This window comes from Eptesicus fuscus, chromosome 7, assembly GCF_027574615.1.
Source record: "Eptesicus fuscus isolate TK198812 chromosome 7, DD_ASM_mEF_20220401, whole genome shotgun sequence".
NCBI classification, from domain to species: Eukaryota; Metazoa; Chordata; class Mammalia; order Chiroptera; family Vespertilionidae; genus Eptesicus; species Eptesicus fuscus.
Genome location: NC_072479.1, coordinates 86,857,572 through 86,880,554, shown reverse-complemented (window position 1 = coordinate 86,880,554; position 22,983 = coordinate 86,857,572). Strand labels below are relative to the sequence as shown.

The 22,983-nt window shown below is 41.6% G+C and overlaps 1 protein-coding gene and 1 pseudogene across 3 annotated transcripts in view; one reads left to right on the top strand and one right to left on the bottom strand.

Annotated features, from left to right (window-relative positions):
• The window catches only part of LPCAT3 (lysophosphatidylcholine acyltransferase 3), a 38,418-nt gene extending 23,258 nt beyond the window's left edge, over nucleotides 1-15,160 (bottom strand). For all 3 annotated transcript variants that reach the window (XM_008144879.3, XM_054719327.1, XM_028150423.2), the window contains exon 1: nucleotides 14,918-15,160. In XM_008144879.3, coding sequence (XP_008143101.1) covers nucleotides 14,918-15,068 — 151 coding nt within the window. In that variant the 5' untranslated portion in view covers nucleotides 15,069-15,160. The remainder of the gene's footprint in view (nucleotides 1-14,917) is intronic.
• A 1,892-nt stretch (nucleotides 15,161-17,052) lies between these two features.
• On the top strand, nucleotides 17,053-18,137 carry LOC103289122 (60S ribosomal protein L7-like; annotated as a pseudogene).
• The last annotated feature ends 4,846 nt before the right edge of the window (nucleotides 18,138-22,983 follow it).

The window sequence follows — 22,983 nt, the reverse complement described above, 5'->3', positions numbered from 1 at the left end:
GAGGTCATACTTCAACATAATAAAAGCCATATGTGACAACCTACAGCTAACACCATACTCAATGGGCAAAACTAAAGGGTTTCCCTTAAGATCAGGAACAAGACAGGATGCCTGCTTTCACCACTCTTATTCAACATAATACTAGAAGTCCTAGCCAGAGCAATCAGACAAGAAGAAAAAAATAAAAGGCATCCAAATTGGAAAGGAGGAAGGTAAAATTGTCATTGTTCACAGAAGACATCATATTGTACATAGAAAATTCTAAAGACTCCACCAAAAAACTGCTGGATTTAATAAATGAATTCAGTGAAGTAGCAGGATACAAAATTAACATCCAGAAATCGATGATATTTTTATACAACAATAAAATGTTTAGTTTTAGAGAAACTAAAAAAAGTAATCCCATTTACTATTGCAACAACAACAAAAAATAAGATACCTGGGAATAAACTCAACCAAGGAAGTAAAAGACCTGTACTTGGAAAACGATAGGGCATTGAAAAAGAAAACAGCAGAAGATACAAACAAGTGGAAGCATGTACCATGTTCGTGAACTGGAAGAATTAACATAATTAAAATGTCCATACTACCCAGAGCAATTTACAGACTCAGTGCAATTCCTATTAAAATACCAATGGCATATTACACAGATCTATAACAAATATTCTAAAAATTTATACGGAACCAAAAAAGATCCCAAATAGCCACAGCAATCTTGAGAAAGAAGAACAAGGTTGGAGGGATCACAATACCAGATATCAAGCTATATTACAAAGCCACTATGCTCAAAACAGCCTAGTACTGGTACAAGAACAGGCAGATAGATCAATGGAACATAACAGAGAACTCAAAATTGACTCAAGCCACTGTACTCAATTAATATTTGACAAAGAGGCAAGAGCATACAGTGGAGTAAAGATAATCTCTTCAATAAATGCTGTTGGGAAAACTGGATAGGTACATGCAAAAAAAAATGAAACTAGAATGCCAACTTACACCACACACAAGAATAAACTCAAAATGGAAAAAGACTTAAATATAAGTCACAAAACCATAAAAATCCTAGAAAACATTGGCAGCAAAATCTCAAATATCTCATGTAGCAGTATTTTCACCGATACATCTAGGGCAAGAGAAACAAAGGAAAAAATAAACAAATAGGACTACATCAAACTAAAAAGCTTTTGCACAGCAAAAGAAACCATCAACAAAATGGAAAGGGAACCTACTGTATGGGAGAACATATTTGCCAATGACACATCTGATAAGCGGTTAATTTCCAAAATATACAAAGAACTCATACAACTCAATACCAGAAAGACAAACAATCTAATTAAAAAATGGGCAAAGGACTTGAATAGGCACTTCTCCAAAGAGGACATAGATAGACATACAAATAACAAGTGCTGTCGAGGATGTGAAGAAAAGGGAACCCTAGTACACTGCTGGTGGGAATGCAGATTGGTGCAGCCACTGTGGAAAACAGTATGGAGTTTCCTCAAACAATTAAAAATGGAACTGCCATTTGACCCAGGAATCCCACTACTAGGAATATAACCTAAGAATCCTGAAACACCAATCAAAAGGAATATATGCACCCCTATGTTCATAACAGCATTATTTACAATAGCTAAGATCTGGAAACAGCCCAATAGATGAGTGGATAAAAAAAGCCATGGTACATTTACACAAGGGGATACTATGTGGTTGTAAAAAAGGAGTTCTTAATCTTTGTGAAAGCATGGGTGGACCTGGAGATTATTATGCTACTTGGACAGTACTGAATATTCTTCTTTTTTTAATCCTCACCCGAGGATATTTTTCCATTGATTTTTAGAGAGTGGAAGAGAGAGGGAAAGACAGAAATATCGACATGAGATAAACACATTGATTGGTTGCCTCCTGCATAAGCTCCGACCAGGGCCTGGGCCAGGGAGGAGCTGGCAACAAAGGTACATGCCCTTGACCAGAATCAAACCAGGGACTCTGGTCCCCAGGCTGACGCTCTATCCACTGAGCCAAACCGAGCCAAACTGGCTAGGGCCGGACTGAATATACTTTTACCTGGTTTTAAAGTATAAAATCCCAGGCTTAAGCCTCTAATCTAGGGAAGGGAAATTTTGGCCTTTGCCCAAAATTTAGCTAAATTAAGCCTATAGCAACTTTCAAAAATAAAGGTCTGTGAGTTGTATCCAGTACTCTCAGGGAAAAGGTGATTTCCCAAAAGCTATGAAAGCTTCAGTTTCAAGGCCCTTTAAGGCCACAGGGGGTGGGGAGTGGGAGGTGGAGATGTGGGTGGATGTGGGAGGGAGCAATATGTTCATACTGACACATTTTTGTAAAACTTGTAAGGTATTTTTGCATTTTTTTTCTTAAAGAAGGCCCCGAAGATTCTTCAGGTCATACAAATCCTGGTTATTTAAAAAAATAATCTACCATCACAACAAAAGTAGGCATATGCCAGAAATTTCTGTTACTCTCAGAATTCCCAGTGGAGAAAGGGTTCTTTGGTTCTTTAATCCAGTTGTGACTTGATCTGGCCTAGGGTTGCCCTGTCACACTGCCAAGTGGCTAATTAGCTGCTCTTTCTCCAATCCTCCCCAATACTTGTCCTGATAACTTCTATTTTTGTGTTTAAGAGTTGCCAAGTCTAATCTTTGTAAATACAAAGTAGGTGAGACTTCTTTTTCTCAGCAGGTATTTCAGCAAATAAAACAATAAACTCTTTGTTACCCAGCTAAAATTCTAATAGGAGAAAAGATAATAGCATCACACTCTCTAATTGTCAGTTGGGTCCTCTCTTCCTCTGTGATATATAGTTCCTTTTTAAAAATTAAAAAAATATATTTTTTTATTGATTTCAGAGAGGAAGGGAGAGGAAGAGAGACAGAAACATCAATGATGAGAGGGAATCACTGATTGGCTGCCTCTTGCCGTTGGACCAAGCCCACAACCCAGGCATGTGCCCTTGGCCAGAATCGAACCTGGGAGCCTTCAGTCTACTGAGCCAAACTGGCTAGGGCTACACAGTTTCTTTTTAAAAAGTGTACAATTCCGTGGATTTAGTATATTCATGGTGCTGTGCAACCATCTCCACTATCTAATACCAGAACATTTCCATTGCCCTAATAAGGAACTACATCCATACCTCTTAGCAGTCTACTCCCAATTCAACCCTCCTCTCACCTCCTGGCAACCAGCAACCTACTTTCTGTTTTTATGGATTTGCTTATTCAGGGCATCTATATACTAGTATATAAAAGCCTAAGCAACCATCTGACTATTTGCCTGGTAGCTATGACAAGCAATGACCACCAGGGGGCAGACACTCCGACCAGTAGAGGATGGAGCCTGATTCCTTGCAGAATTGGCCATGGGTTAGGTTGCTGCTGGGGCACTGTCGGCCCCAAATCTGCTTCACCCGCACCCTGGACCCATAGAGGAGGGAGCCCGATTCTGGGGTGCATCACCCGAGAACCACCCTCTCGCAATCTGGGACCCCTCAGGGGATGTCGTAGAGCTGGTTTCTGCCCGATCCCCGGAGGCCAGGCTGAGGAACACCACTGGTGTACAAATCCGTGCACCGGGCCTCTAGTTTCATATAAACAGAATCATATAATCTGTGGCCATTTGTGTCTGGCTTCTTTCACTTAGCATAATGTTTTCAAAGTTCATTCATGTTGTAGCATGAATCAGTACTTCATTCCTTTTTATAGCTGAATAATATTCCACTGTATGAAGATAACATTTTGTTCATTCATTCACCAGTTGGGGTACAATTGAGTTGTTTTCACCTCTTAGCTAATATAATAATGCTAGGAACATCTGTGTACAAGTTTTTGTGGTGAGCATATGCTTTCAATTCGTTGAAGTATACTGTATCGCTAGGAGTGGAATTGCCGGGTCATACTATAAATTGTTTAATTTTGAGAAACTGCCAAATTTTCCACAGCGGCCACACATTTTACATTCCCACCAGCACAGCATGAGGGTTCCAATTTCTCTACCTCCTTACCAATGCTTGTTTATTTGCAACTTTCCATGTGCTTTTTGGCATTTGTATGTTTTCTTCAGACAAATGTCCATTCATATCCTTTGTCCATTTTTAAATTGGGCCATTTGTCTTTTTATTGTTGAGTTATGAGAATTCTTGATATATTCTGGATACTAGATCCTAATCAGATATATGATTTGCAAATATTTTTTTCATTTTGTGAGTTGTCTTTTCACTTTCTTGATAGTGTCCTGTGATGCACAAAAGTTTTTAATTTTGATGAAGTTCAATTTATTCTTGACCATCCAAGCTGGAAACAACCTACTCCTTTCTGTATTAGCATCTCAACATTACTCTAAGATATAGGAAGAATCTTCAAAAAGTAAAAATAAAATAAAATTTAGAATAAAAATATGAATACTTTATTATTATTACTTTTTAATCCTCAATGGAAGATATTGATTTTTAGAGAGAGGGGGAGAAGGGAGGGAAGGAGAAAAGGAGAGGGGGAGAGAGAGAGGGAGAGAACACTAATCAGTTGCCTTCCATACATGCCTCTATAGGGGATCAAACCCGAAACCTAAGTATGTGCCCTGACTGGGAATCAAACCTGCAGCCTTTGGTATACAGGATGATCCTACAATCAGATGAGCACCACTGGCCAGGGCTGAATACTTTAAAAATACAAAACAAGAGGGTAAGGCTTGGAGAAATTTGGAGCTTCTAATGAGATGATGACCTGGGTTCCAACAATTACTGTTAGGCTCTTGATATAAATATAAATGCATGCTATCTAGGAGCTCTCATGTTTTGCTTTTGTTTCCAACTCTTTCAGAAGGGCCAATGAAGACTTAGGAAGTAGAGTCAGATTACCCTTTAGCTAAAGAATGAGGATTTCTAGTAGCCCTTATGGTTCAATATTTTTGGCCAAGGCCCCAGTATATTTGTTCTCAAACTATAATCAATTTTTTTCCACTTTGTCTGAATTATATGCCATAGGAGCCTTACAGTGTACTATTCCAGGTGGCCTTTTCTTGCTGGCTCGCAAAGGGAAGTTTTATATTTATGGATAGTAATCCAGAGTGGTGTCCAAGTTTATCTGAGTTTAGAATTGCTATCATAGCAGAAACTGAAAACCTCAAGAGCTATATAAGCCATAGCCACTTACCATGTCTACATGGATGCCACTTCTCATTAGGGCATATACAAATATACAGCTATTAAAACTTTAACATCCTGGGACCTCAGATCTATATATGTAATATATACACATGAATCCTCAATTTTTTAAATAGTGAATTTGTGTGTGTGACTTAAAAAACTTAAATTTATTCTTTCACAAGTCTGGAGGCTAGTAGAGGAAATCAAGGTATTGGCAAGGTTGGTTCCTACTGGTGGCTTTGAGGGAAACAGCTAGTGATCCTTGGCATTCCTTGGCTTGTGTAATTTCTGGCTCTTTTGTCATATGGCCTGATCCATGTATGTCTATGCCTCTGTCTCTCCTCTTATAAGGCTTAGATATTGGATTTAGGACCCACCTTGGTCCCATATGATCTCATCTTAACTAATTACATCTGCAAAGACCCCCATCTCCAAATAAGGTCAAACTCCAAATTGAAGTTCTGGTAGACTTGAATTTTGAGGAACACTATTCAACCCAGTGCAGACCCCTATGAAGTTAAGGTCTTTCACGCAAAACACTTTAAGATTATTCTTTCATTTTTTTAAACTTCATGAATTAGTACTAAGAGCCATCCATGTGTGCTCCAAGCCCTTGGAAAGCCTGGTTTGGCACCACAGCAGATCTGACTACACTGTTAGGCTTCCAGGAGTAGGTGTAGTCCAGGTGGAGTTTGTCAAGCAGAGGGGAAGGTCACCTTGCCTCTGGGGTTCTCTCCTGTCATAATGAATCATCTGCAAAATTACTATCTTACATTAATATTTTATGTAGCAGATAGGATCATGTATACTTTTCTTATGAAAATGCCATAGCAACATGAATACATGTACTGAAAGCATCTTTAATGGACAAAAACCTTTTATTTTTATATTTTATTGATTTTTTACAGAGAGGAAGGGAGAGGGATAGAGAGTTAGAAACATCGATCAGCTGCCTCCTGCACACCCCCCACTGGGGATGTGCCTGCAACCAAGGTACATGCCCTTGACCGGAATCGAACCTGGGACCTTTCAGTCAGTAGGCTGACGCTCTATCCACTGAGCCAAACCGGTTTCGGCTAGAAACCTTTTATTTTTAAACAGCCTATGGTTAGAGTGGGGCATTTAAATAATCTATTTGATGACTTCATGTGAATCAAGAACAAAACCTGGGTCTGACCATTTTTGGCCTAATTTTCTACCCACTTTCTGACAAACTGTCCCTATGTTACAATGCAATGACATTTCTATCAGAAGCTTCTCTTGCTAACAATTATGGTGCATTTTACTTAGACTCTTTCATTCAAGGTGTCCATTGTTTCATAAATCTCACTTACCTTCATACCCATTGCTTGAATAGGGAGGAACTTAGATGTGAAACCAATCTATTTTAGGCCAAAGGGAGATCCTTATCCAGAAATTATCCTTATTTTTAGTGTCTTATTTGCCCCCCACCTTCTCATTTTGAAAATAGGGAGAAATAAATATTCATACAACATCTTTTGGGCTACACAAATTATAGATGGGCTTTGATGTTCTCTAGGAAGCTATTATTGCTTCACCAAGAGAACTCCAAGTGGGCCCTAAATCTCCTTGACTTCAGCAACTGTTAGGAAACTGTCAACACACACACACACACACACACACACACACACACACACACACACACACCCCTTAAAAACTCTACAAAGACAGTTTGCGTAGAACAGCTCTCCCTGGCAGCCCTAAGTAGGACACCTATTTTTGTTGAAGCTACTAGTCACAATTTATGAATTGTATTAAGAAATCTGAAGTGACCTATTAGGAGAATGCTATATTGCTCAAGGTGTCTGATGCAAAACAGAAAAGGAAATATGGAACTAAATAGTTCCAACAACCTTATGAAAAAAATGCCTCTATATTTAACCTTCTGATCAAAAGTATGAAACAAATGGTATAGGTAATGATAACAATTATGATAATAAAAATGATAATGATATAATAATGTGATTCAGTAATAATAATAATGTTTGAAGAATAACAAGAGATGTTTGCAAATGGGAAAAACTAAGCCATAAAGAATCTGAAAGCATTTTGTTTATTCCAAAGATCACAAGTTACAATGACATTTCAAAAAGTTTAAGGTACTATCAGGACATCAAGTTTTACAAAACAGATACATGAAGAAATAGAGTTATGTGCTGCCTTAACGATGGGGATACATTCTGAAAAATACATCATTATGTGATTTCATCACTGGACAAACATCACTTACAAAGAGCCATCTGTGTGTGGCTCTACACAAATCTAGATGGTATAGCCTATTACACACTTAGGCTACAGCCCTGTACAGCATATTACTGCACAAACAACACCTGATTAAATTAAGAGAAAATGACACAATTAAGAGACACAGTAAACACAATGTATTAGGCTGCTGCTGGCATTACACAACATAGTGTTTTATAGAAAACTTTTTTTTTTCATAGAGAAGTACTCTCTAAAATAATAAAAGCGTAGTATAGAAATTCATAAACCAGTAACATAGTTGTGTATTATCAAGTAGTATCTACTGTACTAACTATATGTGTTGTACTTTTATATGACTGACAGCGCAATAGGTTTGTTTACACCAGCATCACCACAAACGTGAGTAATGTTACGATGGCTACATCATTAGGAATTTTTCAGTTCCATCATAATTGTATGGGACTACCACTGTATACGTGGTCCATCTTGAATAAAACGTTGTTATGTGGAGCATGACTGTTCACTAAATCAGGGTAATTGGTATAACCTGGAGGGCTGTTAAAACAGATCACTGGGCCCCATCCTCAGAGTTTCTCATTCAGTAGGTCTGGGGTAGACTTGAGAATTTGCATTTCTAACAAGTTCCTAGGAGATACTGATGCTGCTGGTCCCAAGACCACACTTTGAGTCTCCTTGGAAAGGAAGGAGATGAGTACTTATTGAGGGAAGAGGAAGAGAAATTATTTAAAACTACCCTGGGTTAGGCTTGGTCAATTTATCTCATTTAGTCCTTAAAGCATCTCAATGAGCAATAACATGCATCTCAAACATGAAGTTTTGTGCAATGTAAGATTCTGGAATGTAGAAAATGCTTTTCCAGGCAAGAGGAGAATTAAAAAATCTGTACAAAGGCTGCAGTTCTCTAGAAATAAGAAATTTGTATTATTTTTAAAAATCATGTAAATTTTGCAACCTGTTTCAAAATATTACTGCTTGTTAGGAATTAAATATAATTAAAAATTATTTATCAGATAAACTGCCTAACTATTGACCTCAATTCTTTAGTAAGATTGGCCTTTGGGAACATAAGGAAATGAATGGCTGAAGTTTAGTAATTATCTATTGTGAAACAGGTAGTACATATTTAATCCAGAATTTGCACTAGGTCTCTAAAAACAATGCACATTCTACTACCTCATCCTGTTTTCCCACCGCACCCCTCTCCCTTCACCTGAAAGGTCTAGAGTTTTTCTCTCCTATTCCTTTATGAATCCTTTATTGTTCTGGCCAAAATGGAGTACTTGCTGTTCCGCAGATGTGTCTCACTCTGCCTCATCTTCACATATATACTCATTATTCTCTGCAGCTGGAAAGCTCCCCCTTTTATCTCAACTTGACCAGAATCTTCCATGCCCCCCCCCCTTTTTTTTAAATATATTTTATTGATTTTTCACAGAGAGGAAGGGAGAAGGATAGAGAGCTAGAAACATTGATGAGAGAGAGACATCGACCAGCTGCCTCCTGCACACCCCCCACCGGGGGACGTGCCCGCAACCAATGTATATGCCCTTGACCAGAATCAAACCTGGGACCTTCCAGTCCGCAGACCGACGCTCTATCCACTGAGCCAAACCGGTTTCGGCTTCCATACCCTTTAAGTCCAGCTGAAATGCTATTTCCTTTTTAAAGACCAAATCCCATGTTTTAAGGGCTGTTGGACTGCCTTGGCCAGCGTGGCTCAGTTGGCTGGATTATCGTCTCATAAACCCAAAGGTTGGTGGATTTGATTCTCAGTCAGGGCACATACACAGGCTGCAGGTTCCATCCCCCGGTCGGGGTGCATGTGAGAAGTGTGAGAAGTAACCAATCCATGTTTCTCTTTCACAGCAATATTTTGTCCTCTCTCTAAAATCAGTCAGTCAATCAATAAAAGGCTGTTGGACTGAACACCTCCAGTGAGTTCCCATGGTTGTCCAGACAGATTTAATGTCAGTGGGTATGGAATTATTTTTGTTAAATTAGCTTGTGCATATCTCACAGGCCTTAATTTAAACATGCCTCTGCAAAGAAATGATTCTATTTGGCATTAAAGTTATACTGGCATTCAAAACATGAAGTTTTGTGCAATATAAGATACTGGAGTGTAGATAAGTAATTGGAAAAATATATTTAAAAGAAATCCCCAAACAGGAAGATTTAGCTTATGGTGAAATTTGTGGCTATGAATTAAAATAAAGATAGTCTAAAAAGGTGGAGTATATCTAGACTTTTAGAATTGAAAAAGGGGACTTGAAAGTCATTTAAAAATCACCCCCTATTTTTTTTCCACCTTTAAAAAATTATTTATTGACTGATTTTAGAGAGAGGGAGAGGGAAACATTGATTTGTGTTCTACTTTACTTATGCATTCATTGTTTGCTTCCTTCATGTACCCTGACTGGGGATCGAACCCACAACTTTGGTATATCCGGACGATGCTCTAACCAATTGAGGTACCTGGCCAGGGCTTAATCACCCCCTTATTTTATAGAATTCTTGAACCCTTCTTTTTATTATGGTCAGAAGTCCCATTTGTTTATGTTGTTTAATGTCCATCTAGCTTATCTTTGGTCTCTTTATATTGCATTGCAATGCTACCTGAAGAAAGCCTTTTGCATTGAAAAATGGACTTAGTTCTGAAGGGCCAGACCTGACTTTGGTCCAAAGCAAGCTAAACTGCAAAACCTCCTTTGATTTTAAGTGTTGCTAACCCCAGTGATGCTAATTTTAAACCTCTGAGGAATGAATCCTTACCCCCAAGTGCAATTTTTTATCAGAATAACAGCCAAGCCACAGTCATGGCCAAGGCTAGAGAACACTCATAGTAAGCTGGGTGGCCATCTGCTCTATTTGGCCACCTCCAGCTTTGGAAGCTGAGATATCTCATATGCTGATTACATCTTGGTTTAATCACACGGAGTGAAGAGAGAAAAGGATATCAGGGCATTTATCTTTTCCACTCCCACATGCTCCTCCCAATTCACATTAAGTAAAAAGCAAGGACTCCAGAATTGGGTAGAAATGGGTGTGACCTTAGGCAAGTCACTTAACCTCTAAAGATGTTTCCTATTTGCACAAAGGAGATAACAGTACTGTAATCATCATATGGGAAACTGGCAGGTTTAGGTGGGGCATTGTTGAGCATTTCTAACAATGTCTGAAACTGGTAGGTAGCAAACGCTTAATAAATGTCAGCTATCTTATCAACAAAGGAGGTAGCAATATAGTCCATCAACACGAATTAGGTTCTATTATCTCCTAAAAGCTTTATTTTATTCCCTTCCTGATTCAATTATGATATCAACATGATCTCCCAAAACTGTATCTTTAGCTCAACTTCTTTTTTTTTTTTAAAATCCTCACCCGAGGATATTTTTCCATTGATTTTTAGAGAGAGTGGAAGAGAGAGGGAGAGACAGAGAGAAACATCGGATGTGAGAGAAACACATGGATTGGTTGCCTCCTGCACAAGCCCCGACCAGGGCCTGGGCCAGGAAGGAGCCTGCAACGAAGTACGTGTCCTTGACCCTTTGGTCTGCAGGCTGATGCTCTATCCACTGAGCCAAACCTGCTAAGGCTAACCCAACTTCTTTCCTGAGCTTAAGACTAGGCTTCACAATTCTCAAGACACCCAGAGGTGCCCTTAAAACCTAAAGCAAATCTAAAATTAGATCATTACCTGGCACTGAACAATATCTGACTTTCCTCTTGACCTCTCTGCATATGTGAAAGATACTGTCATCTTTCTAGCTACCCAGGCAGATGGGCAGAGGTGTTTTTTTTTAGTTTTTTTTTTAAACAACTTCTTCATTTAATCAGTTGCTAAGTCATTCATTCACACATTGACTTATTCAACAAATATTTATTGCGCCTTTTCTATAAGCCAGGTACTGTGTTAAACTGGGTATATGGTGGTAAACAAAACTTACATGGTTTCTATCCTCATCTTCAAATATATAATTACAAATTAGAATGTATACTTGGAAGATTTCAGTCAGTATGAGGAAGTGCAACAAGGAACATACTTTAAAGAGTGTCAGGAAAGAACTTTCAGAGGAAGTGACAATTTGAACAGACAATTTGAAAGATGAAAAGGAGTCTATCAGGTGAGTAATAAATGAAGAACTTTCTAGGCAGCAGGATGAGCAGGTGCAAAGGCTCTGAGGTAGGAAAGGGCTTAATGTTTTTTCTGAGAAACTGAAAAGAGGCCAAGTAGTTAAAAGGTTGTGAACTTGCTTGAGATGAGGCTGCAGCAGCAGGCAGGGTTTACCAGCCACATATGAAAGCCCCTGAAGGGTTCTGAGTAGGATAGGCACAGGATCAGATCACCCTGGCTGCTTTTGGAGAGTGGACTGGAGGGGGCAAGTACAGAATTAGAGACCAGTCAGGAGACTATTTATGTGGTTCTGGTGACTTATGGTCAGTGGCTGTGGTGATGGGAGAAAAGTGGATATATTTGAGACACAAGTTGGAGGTACTATTGATTGGACTTAGTGATTGGGATATGGGGAGACGACAAGGCTGATTCTTGAGTTTCTGGCATGAACAGATGTATAAGTGGAATTGCATAGAGTCTACCTCTCAAAAGATTCTGTGTTCTGAAAATTACCCTCCTTTCCCCTCATAGAGCAACTGCCTTGCTTCTAAATCATTATAACTATTTAGATTGTGTTTCTTCTCATTAGTTTCCCTACCTCTTATCTTTGTCCACTTCAGATTACCCCTTCACTGTATTAAGTACAAACTCCTTACCTTTCCAGTCTTATTTTCCACCACTTCTCTACTTAAGTCCTGCTTTAGTCAAACCGGACTGGTTGCTGCTCCTTGAAAGTGTCATGACACATTATTACCTCAGTGCTTGTACTCATACTGTTCCTTCAGTCTTATCATCTCAATCTGTTGAAACCTTATTCAACTTTCAAAGTTCATTAAAGGTCCAATTTTTAAATCTCATAAAGCCTGGTGATTATCTTATGGCCCTCAAGATACCTGCCTTTTATTGTGGTTATTAGAATACTAACCTCATGGCCATTCCCTACCCACTAACAGACTGCATATAATACCTTTGAGTGCATAGGTCTATTACTCATACTACACCACTGCCCTTGCTCACGCAGGGTCAAGCATAGTGCTTCACTCACTGTAGGTATATTTTATTGAATTTATTTGGAACAATTCATGTTATTATGCTTAAAAGTGATGAGACCCAAGTTGTTGAAAAGAAGATGTTTCCCAGTAGCATTTGCCAGCACCAGGGCTCATAGCAAAATTCATCTTCCACCAAGTTCCCTGCAATCATACACAAGACATACACACACCGCTTTGATAGAGTCTTCTGGCTGTTCACAATATTCTAAAGCAGCAGTCCTCAGGAGCTTGCCCTTTCCTTGAAATACTGAATATTAGAAATTACAGTCTCTAACTTGGGATTTTCAAGCTACTTGTTATAATCCATTAATGGGTCATGAAATCAATTAGTAAGTCATAAACAATACTAAAAATAAGAGAAAATAGCCTAACACACTGCCTCCAATAAGGATAAGTAGTGTTTCCTGAAACTTTTGTTTAAAGTACATGTTTAGCCCTGGCTGATGTGATTCATTTGGAGTATAGTCCTGTGCACCAAAGGGTCAAGTTGCCAGTTCAATCCCCAGTCAAGGGGCATAGAGGAGGCAACTGATGGATGTTTTTCTCTCTCTCCACGCCCCCTCCCCCCCCAAACAATAAAAACATTTCCTGGGGTAAGGATTTAATAAATAAAATACATGTTTACACATATGTGTGTATTGGGTCATGAGGTAAAACATATTTCTTACCATGGGTCAGGAGGGGTATGGTACAGAGAAAACTATTTCCCAGTCAGTTGTATGCCCCATGATAGTACATAGCAATAGACCACCAGCACAAAAAGGACGGATTCCAAGTCTTACTTCCAGCTCGGGCTCCATTTCATACGCTGCCCCTTATAATTTGTTGCTGCTTGTATTTATAGTTGAGAAATCAACAGTGAACTTCCTAACTAATGTAAATACTCCTAATTGCCAATCCCAATCCCAACAAATAACTGGGTCAGAAACAAGTTTGAAGGAGTGGGAAGTTAAAAGATAGCGTGGTACAGAGAACCCTTAATGGGGGTGCTGATAAATTTGGGTTGGGTAATACTGAGGTCACACAACCTAAAGCCCCTTCCACCTCTAAAATTTTATAATTCCACAAGGGAAGGAAAAGGCGACCTTTATTTGGAAGAAATATAGATCATCTTGGTTTGATATATAATAGGCAAAAGGGAATGATATTAGCCAAGGTTGTTTAAATATGAATTAATGCCTCTTCCATTATCTAGATTGGGTTAACATTCTTAGGTGATATTATATGTCACTGTCTCTACTGACTACTACTGGGTAAATTCCAAACTTCTTTCTGGCATTTAAGACGTTCCACAACTGCCCAACTTCATCTCAAACTTCTTACTGTTCAGTTCTCGAACCTTCTGCTCTTCTCCCAGTCATATTTGCTTAATTCTTCCCCACCCCTACTCTCCTAGCTAAAGTCCCATAACCTTCATAAAACCTTCCAACTACTCAAATATTTATACATCAAATCTTGACCTTTGCATTCCTACAGGATTTTACAGCAATCCTATCAAGGAGGCACCATAGTTTTCATCTCACAGGTAAGAAAATTGGGGCCCAGAGAGGTTGAGTGGCTTGCCCAGGGTCCCACAGTTTCTAAGCAGCATGCTGCTTCCACATATTGAAAAAAAACCATGGAGGAAGGAAGCAGCAAAGAAGCCTATAAACCAGTGATAACAGCTCATTGTGACACAAATTCAGATACACCACATCCTTTGAACCGTACACGTAATGAACGCTTGGGGTAGCATGGATAGTTTATTAAGGGGGTTGTCAGTCCTGTTTCCCAAGCCTAGTATTAAGACGATATTCCAGGGTAAATGACAGGTGGGTGGTTAAGGAGAAGAAAAGTCATACGGTATAAGAATCAAATATTAGAAATGGGACAGACAAGAGATGGAAGTGTAATATAAGCGGGCACTGCACAAAACAGAGACTCAAAATATGGGGCTGAGGAGGCCCACAGAGCTAAAATAAAATACTTAAGTTAGGGGGCCTATGCTCCCGATAAGGAGCGCGCCTGTGAGGGTTGATACAGCATTAATAACAGACAGCAGTGCACATGGCCACAGAGTAGAACTCCGGAGCGACAAATAAGGAGAGGTCGTGGGGACACAGGGAGGGTGGTGGCGCCAAATGAAGGGTACAGCTGGGGTCGAAGAGGAAGGTGAAGAGGTTCAGAGGGCACAGCAGCCCCAGGCTCCAGACAAGATCTGTCTTTCAATAAATAGCTGGCTGGTGTGTTTTAGCATTCACATATGCACCCCACAAAGCCCTCCTGGCTGGCTCCGGGAAGACGGGGAGGTTACGTCCCCATTCCCCGCGGACTCCGCGAGAGGGCGGAAGGAGGCACGAGGGTCCTTACCCAGGAAGATGGAGATGATGAGCCGCAGCGCCTGTTCTGACGCGCCCAGGGACGTCGCCAAGTTCTTAAGGCTCAGCTCCTGGAAACCCCACTGCAGCACCCTTGTCAGCTCGGCCACGGTTCCCACGTCCCCCTCAGCAGCAGACGCCATCTTAGCTCCGGGCGCCCCCAAGGGACCCCTATCCTCCGTGCGCCCCGAATGTGGGCACAGCTCTGTAGCTTCACCCCCAATTCCGGCCCGGAGCCCGCCCACGGCGTGCGCATTGGCTGCGGACCCGCCCAGTGGCTCCAGGCGCTCCCGGTTATTGGTCGGTCCCGCCGGGGGGCGGGGCCTAACGCCCCAAGGTAGGCAGAGGGCGGGGCGGAACGTTTGTAATGCAAAGGTGACTCCGGCCCAGAATGAACTGGGTGCTGCCCGGGGGGGCGGGGCTTGGAATCGGAAACTAGAGTAGTGATTGGAAAAGTCTGAAGCCGAAGGCGAGGTGGTGGTACTACTCGGTTCCAACTGTTTAGGGGAGGAGTCGGTGAGGGCGAATGTCCGGCCGGCTCGTGCGCTGCCTTCCCATTGGCTGGGACGGAGCAGGCGAGAGTCGGGGCGGGGGGGGGGCCTGCCCTCCGCCTGCAGGGTTACTCTCGGTCGCAGGCGCGCCGGGGTTACTGGGGCATGTAACGGAGAGGGCGGGAAATCCTGCTACAGCCTCGCGAGCGCCTCCTAACGGTATTTCCGGGCCATTCTTAAACCGTTAGACCCGCCAGAGGGTCTTGGGAGAGCCCAGCGCCCCGGAACACTATTTGCCTGCTCCTTTTATTTCATGCACCCCTGTCATGTAATTTTCTATATGAAAACGTTACCTTCCCCGGAGAGGCGGTGAAATTAAGATAGGCCGATTTTATCATTATTTTCATTAAAAATTATCGTAAACCTTAAATAGTGACTTTTGTCACTATTTAAGGTTTATGATAAAAGTTCAGGCAGTAGAGGAATTTATAAAACAGAAAAGTATTTCCCCTTCTCCCACCCTGCTTCTCATCCTTATTTCCTAAAGGTAACCAGTGTTCAGATTACACTAACAAAGTGTTGGCGAGGATGTGCACTGTTGATGGGAATGCAGATTGGTGCAGCCACTTTGGAAAGCAGTATGGAGTTGCCTCAAAAAATTAGCAATGGAATTGCCTTATGACCCAGTGATTTCACTTTTGGGAATTTATCCGAAGAAACCCGGAACACTAATTTGAAAGAATATATGCACTCCTATGTTCATTGCACCATTACTTACAATAGTCAAAACTTGGAAGCAGCCCAAGTGTCAAGCTTACCTTTTACAACAGCATGGATGGACCTGGAGAGCATTGGGCTAACCGAAATAAGGCAGAGAAAGACTGGTACCATATGATTTCACTCATAGATGGGATCTAATGAACAAAAGAAACTAACAAATAGAAACAGACTCATAGATAGAAAACAGACTGACAGCTGTCAGAGGGGAGGAGGATTTTGGGGCTGGATGAAAAAGGTGAAGAGATTAAGCAAAAACAAAAAAGAAACAGACAACAGTATGGTGATTATCAGAGGGAAAGGGGGGGGGGGGGGGAGGTAGAAGAGGATATAGGGTGGATAAATGGTGATGGAAGGAGACTTGACTTGGGGTGGGGAACATAAATATAATGTACAGATGATGTATTATAGAATGGTACACCTGAAACCTATATAATTTTATTAACCAATGTTACCCCAATAAATTCAATAAGAAATAACAGATAACACTGAAAAACAATCTGTTGAGAACTTAGTATGGGCCAGGGACTGTGCTGGGCTCTGGGGAATGTAATGATGAGCCCAAAGCTATGGAGTGAGGATGATGCCAAGTCACACAGTAGCGTTAATGCGGGTGTAATTGCAAGTGAAGGTAAGTGCTTTGAAGGAAAGGAACAAGGTTTTATGAGAGTATCTAACAGAGGGACATTAAGAGTTTTTTTTTTTTTTAATAATCGTAATTTGTGGAGCATTCTTATAGAATTACAGCTTATACTTCCATAGCACTTTGCACTTTATAAATAATTTATCCATATTATTTCACGTAATTTGAGTGTGAAACAGGATATTTATTATTATGATGTCCTCTTGCAGACACAGAGGCTTGGAGAAACTAAGGAAGTCCCTAAGTTCCATTCCCAGTAAGTAGTAGAGACAAAATTTAAACTTAAGTCTGTAAAATTCCACCTCCCTCTCCCTTTTTGTCAGCAAAATTTAAAAAATATGAAATGTTCAGAAAAGTTGAGGATAATATAACTTCTTCCAGGTTAAGAAACGAACATGTCGGCGCATGCACTGCCTTCCTCTTTTCCGGCTGGAACCATGGAGGAAGAAGAAGGAGAAGGAGGAGGAAGAGGAGGAGGGGAAGAAGAAGAATCCTGCTGTGCCAGAAACCCTCAAGAAAAAGCGAAGGAATTTCACAGAGCTGAAGATCAAGCTCCTGGGAAAGACGTTTGCCCAAAAGATGCTTCGAAAGGCAAGAAGGAAGCTCATCTATGAAAAAGCTAAGCACTATCACAAGGAATACGGGCAGATGTACAGAACGGAGATTTGAATGGCTGGGATGGCAAGAAAAGCTGGCAACTTCTATGTACCTGCCGAACCCAAATTGGCATTTGTCATCAGGATCAGAGGTATCAGTGGTGTGAGCCCAAAGGTCCGAAAGGTGCTGCAGCTTCTTCGCCTTCGCCAGATCTTCAACGGCACCTTTGTTAAGCTCAACAAGGCTTCCGTTACCATGCTGGGGATTGTGGAGCCATACATTGCATGGGGGTACCCAAACCTGAAGTCAGTAAATGAGTTGATCTACAAGCGTGGTTATGGCAAAATCAACAAAAAACGAATTGCCCACACGATAACTCATTGATTGCTCGATCTCTTGATAAATATGGCATCATCTGCATGGAAGAGCTGATTCATGAGATCTACACTGTTGGAAAGTGCTTCAAAGAAGTGACAACTTCCTGTGGCCCTTCCAGTTATCTTCTCCTCGGGGCGGGATGAAGAAGAAGACCACCCGTTCTGTAGAAGGTGGAAATGCTGGGAACGGGGAAGACCAGATCAGCAGGCTTATCGGAAGGATGAACTAAGGTATCTACCATGGTTATTTTTGTAATCTGGTCAGTTAATAAACTGAGTCCTTTAAAATCGAAAAGAAAAAAAAGAAGGAATAAACATGTACAGTTGAAGAACTTGGTGTATCCCTTCCCTGTGGCATTTCCTCCTTCCCTTCTCAAAGGGAACCATTTTGCTGAGTTTGTATTTACCAATCCCATGCCCACTTTTATACTTCACATACCATGTATATCCAGAAACCTTATATAATTTTGCATGTTTTTGAACTTTCTATTAATGGTATTAGTGAGTGTATCATTTTGCAACTTGTTTTTATGCTTAACATTCTTATTGAGATGTACAGTATTCATGTTTTTACATATAGTTCTAATCCATTCAATTTAACTGTGATATAACATTGCATTGTATTATTATAGCACAGTGTTTCAAGATGATGTTGAGGAATACTTGGATCATTTCCTATTTATTTATGTATTTATTTTATTACAAATACTAGTAGTCCTGCACAGGAATCCATGCACCAGTAGCTTGCCAGTAGTTCGTTGTTGCTCCTCCTGCTGCCCCACCCTCCTATAGCTTCCTCTGGCCCCCACCCCCCCATAGCTTGCTGCCCTGCCCCCTCCTGTAGCTCTCCCCCGCCCGCTTGTAGCTTGCTGCCCCACCCTCCTGCTTATCCTTGATCCAGTAGTATGTGGTGGGTGGTTACGCTTCACGGCGTAACAGCCATTTGCATATTACATCTTTATTATATAGGAAGGATTGCTTCAATGAACGTACTCCTTTAAGCAACAGAGAGTTTCTTTAGGGCTGTGACTCCAAACTTCTTCCCCTCCTCTTCTTTGAAAATTAATTAGGATCTTCTGGGAGAAAAACATTGCTATCCATTATATACACATAATCATACACTAGACAACAAATATATGTATACTACACAGACATATACTACACACTGCCGTATTATGTGTGTGTTCTCTGGTAATTTCTATTCTATAGGATAGGAGGGTCTTTTGTTCTAATGAGGTGACTCTGGGTGAGCTCCTGGATGGGGGCTGGTCACCAGAAAGACTGAGCCATGATTAGAAGCTTGGCTTTATCAGCCTTGTCTCCATCTCTTGCAAAGGGAGAGGGCTGAAATGGATAATGATCGAGCATGCCTATGTGATGAAGTCTCCATAAAAATAGTATGGGGTTTGGAGAGCTTCCAGCTTGGTGAACATGTGGAGGTGTTGGGAGAGTGACATGCCTGGAGAGGCCATGGAAGCTCCATTCCCCTTCCCACATATCTTGCCCTGTTCATTCCTATCACCTGGATGTTCAACTGTATATCATATTCTTTTATAATAAACCAGTAAAAGTAAGTAAAATGTTTCTCTGAGTTCTGTGACCACTCTAGCAAACCAGTTGAACCTGAGGAGGGAGTCATTAGAACCACCAAACTATAGCCTGTTGGTCAGAAGCTCAGGTGTGACAAGCTATAGCCTCAGGTGACATTCTGAGCTTTTGACTGGCTTCTGAAGTGGGGTGAGGGCAGTCTTGTAAGACTGAACCTTTAACCCGTGATATCTAACCCTATCTCTGAGTAGATAGTGTCAGAACTGAGTTGATGTTGCAGAAAATTATTTGGTGTGGGGGAAAACCTCCACACACTTGGTGACCAGAAGTGAAGTGTTTCGTGTGGGTAGTAAAGGAGACTCTCAGGAAAGAAAGACACAGTAGGGAGGAATTGGATTTTTCCTTACATGGGAAGGAAAAAAAGCTGAGTTTTCCCATTAGACAGAGGATATGTTCATTTGTTCAAGCAATGAAAGCACATTTGGGGTTGCAAAGGTCTCTACCTGGTTATGTTGACAACAATCCAGGCATTCTCCAAGATCCATCTGTCTTCTGCACAGGCCAGATGGGTGAGCTGAGTGCATACGTGGCAGAAATCACCACCCCTGCACGTTCCAAGTCCTTGACCGTAAGTGGCACTGATCTCTGCATTCCCTCCAGGAACTGGGTATTGCTTTTGGTTTACTGAGGTAGAGGCAATTTTGGTGGCTCCTGCCTGGCCTTCCCTAGCACACCGGCACTCACTCCAGAGGTTAGGGAGCCAATGTGGGCATTCTGCCAACTGCTTGGTATATTTATTCCAAGTATGCATTTGGAACTGGGGAAATAACCACAGGATGGGTTTGGGGACCCTGCTGGGCCCACTGTGCTAGGGATCTGAGCTAAAACTCCATTGAGTACCTGACCTCTTTAAACCCCTAATCTGACTGGTGGATCACACTGACATTTTGGGTCTCCTGGAATTAGTGTCAGTTCAGTGCCAGTGTCAAGTAGTCCTGGCAAGTCTGATCATTTCTTTTCCCCCAATACACAGTTTCTTGGTAAAAGGCTATAGGTTCCTTTGGGAAAGGCTGGGGGAAAGATTAACAGAATGCATTTTTGATAGTGTCCCTGGGTCCTTCCTTCAGGGGACCCGGCCTCTCTTTTATTCAAGGGTTCTGGCTCGAGTCTGGGAATTGATTGCGGGGCCATGACGCTGTTTTTATGATTCAGGCTAGATATTTGTTCGCTTGACCTAAAACTTTTCTGCTTCCCGAATCAAGTGATTGCCGCTTTGACTCTGCTGTCCGTTAGGGCAGCCACACCCACATTGTCTTTGGTGTTTGAAGGCTTCCACTCCAGGATCCAATGATTCCCATTGCATTCATGTTTCCCAATTCAGTGATGGTAGTTCCCACTGTGAGGTCTGGCCTACAGAGAAGAGCCATTCAAGGATGCTGAGCTATCTTTCTCACAGCAGTGGTGAAAGATGTCTTCTGGCCCTGGTCAGTTTGCTCAGTGGTTAGAGTGTCCGCAGAGTTGGATTCCGGTCAAGGACACATACTTCAGCTGTAGGCTAGATCCCCCGGTCAGAGCAGGTGCGGGGTAAGTAACCAGTCAATGTGTGTCTCTCACATTGATGTTTATCTCCTGTCTCTCCCCCTCCCTCCCACCTTCTCTAAAAATCAATGGAAAAAATATCCTCAGGTGAGGATTAACAAAAAGAAAAGAAAGAAAGAAAGATGCCTTCTAGACCCTCCCACTGTGGACGAATAGATCTTAAGTGGCAAATCCACTTTAACATTTCAATCTCCCTAAACCAAGGCAGGTCAGGCAGTCTGCTTGATAAGACCCCCAGCTTTCCCCTAAGCCTTAGGGCCTAAGGGAAGGTGACTGCCTGAAATAATCCACTCTTTTTTTTTCTTTTCAATGTTTTTATTGATTTCAGAGAGAGGAAAGGAGACAGAGAGAGAGAGAGAGAGAGAGAGAGAGAGAGAGAGAGAGAAACAGAAACAGAGAAACATCAATCAGCTGCCTCCTGCATGCCTCCTACTGGGGATCGAGCCCACAACCTGGGCATGTGCCCTGACCGGATTGAACCATGACCTCCTGTTTCATAGGTTTGTACAGCTCCTCAGAGCACCTTTCTACCTACTAGATGGAATGCTGCTGATCCATGAGTCGTTTGATAAAGCCAATGTTAATAACTAATTTAAAAATTTTAAAAATGTTGTGTGGCTCTCTCTGAGGAATGGCTGAGGTGGGCATATCAATAATCTATTTTCACGAGGAGCCTCCTGGGAGAGAACTCACCCAAATGGAAGGAGAAACCTGGCATGATATGCTCAACTCAGTAACAAAATCTCAGGGTCAGAGTTGATGTGAAATTCTCCCACACTAAACTGTGACTTCAGTGAGGTCACGATTGTGTCTATTTCATTTACACTGTACATCCAGAGCCTGACACATAGTAGATCCTCAATAAGTACTTATTGATTGACTGACTGACTGAATTCTTTTTTTTTTTTTTTTTGTTAATCCTCATCCAAGGATATTTTTCCATTGATTTTTTAGGGAGGGTGGAAGAGAGAGGGAAAGGGAAACATCGATGTCAGAAAAACACATCAATTGGTTGCCTCCTGCTCAAGTCCTGACCAGGTCCTGGGCTGGGGAGGAAGGAGCATGCAACCCAGGTAACCTGCCCTTGACCGAATCAAACCTGGCACCCATTGGTCCATAGGCTGAGGCTCTATCCACTGAGCCAAACCAGCTAGGGCCTGACTGAATTCTTTTTTAAAAAAATATTTTTATTGATTTTTAGAGAGAGAGGAAGGGAAAGGGAGAGAAAGATAGAAACATCAATGAGAGAAAGTCATCGATTGGCTGCCTTCTGCATGGCCCCCACTGGGGATCAAGCCCACAACCTGGGCATGTGCCCTGACCGGGAACCGAACCAGCAACCTCTTGGTTCCTGGGTTGATGCTCAACCCCTGAGCCACACCAGCCAGGCCTGACTGAATTCTTATTATTGATAACTGGGACAGTGAGCCGAGGGTTTTTCCCCCAGGTCATGTCTCAAGTCACCAAAGAATGAGCTCCGCGGACCAGAAGATTTAAGCAAAAGTGTGGAAAACTTGTTACAAGCTGATTCAGACTCCCCACACGGGGAGGGGGCCCAATAATGGGCTGCCCGGGAAGCCTTGTGGTCCAGGGTATCTATTTGCTACAAGCCTGCTCTATGTCTACCTGTGTTGCTACCTGATTGATTCCCTCATTGTTCTTGCCCAACAACGGACCTGAACTTTCCCTGTTTCTATGTGTTCGTACACCTTGTTTGCTGCAGGCCCTCCCTTGGTTTCCCATGCCTCCCGCCCTGTGTCCAAAAACATTCTGTTATTTCAGCCTGGTTGGTTTCTGTGATTAGATTTAGTCAGACAGCCTTGTTTGTCCCTGCTTAGGTTCCACCTGCGTTTCAAGCTAACTTCTCTCATTACTGCCTAGTGCATGTCACTCAAGTTGGTTTTCACTTTAGCCCTAATGAATTCATATTGGGACCCAGAAGGGTTTATGTAAAACGAAAAAGTAAAGAAAAAGAAAAAAGAAAATAGGCAGAAATTATGTCACAGAAAACACTGCCTTGGTATCT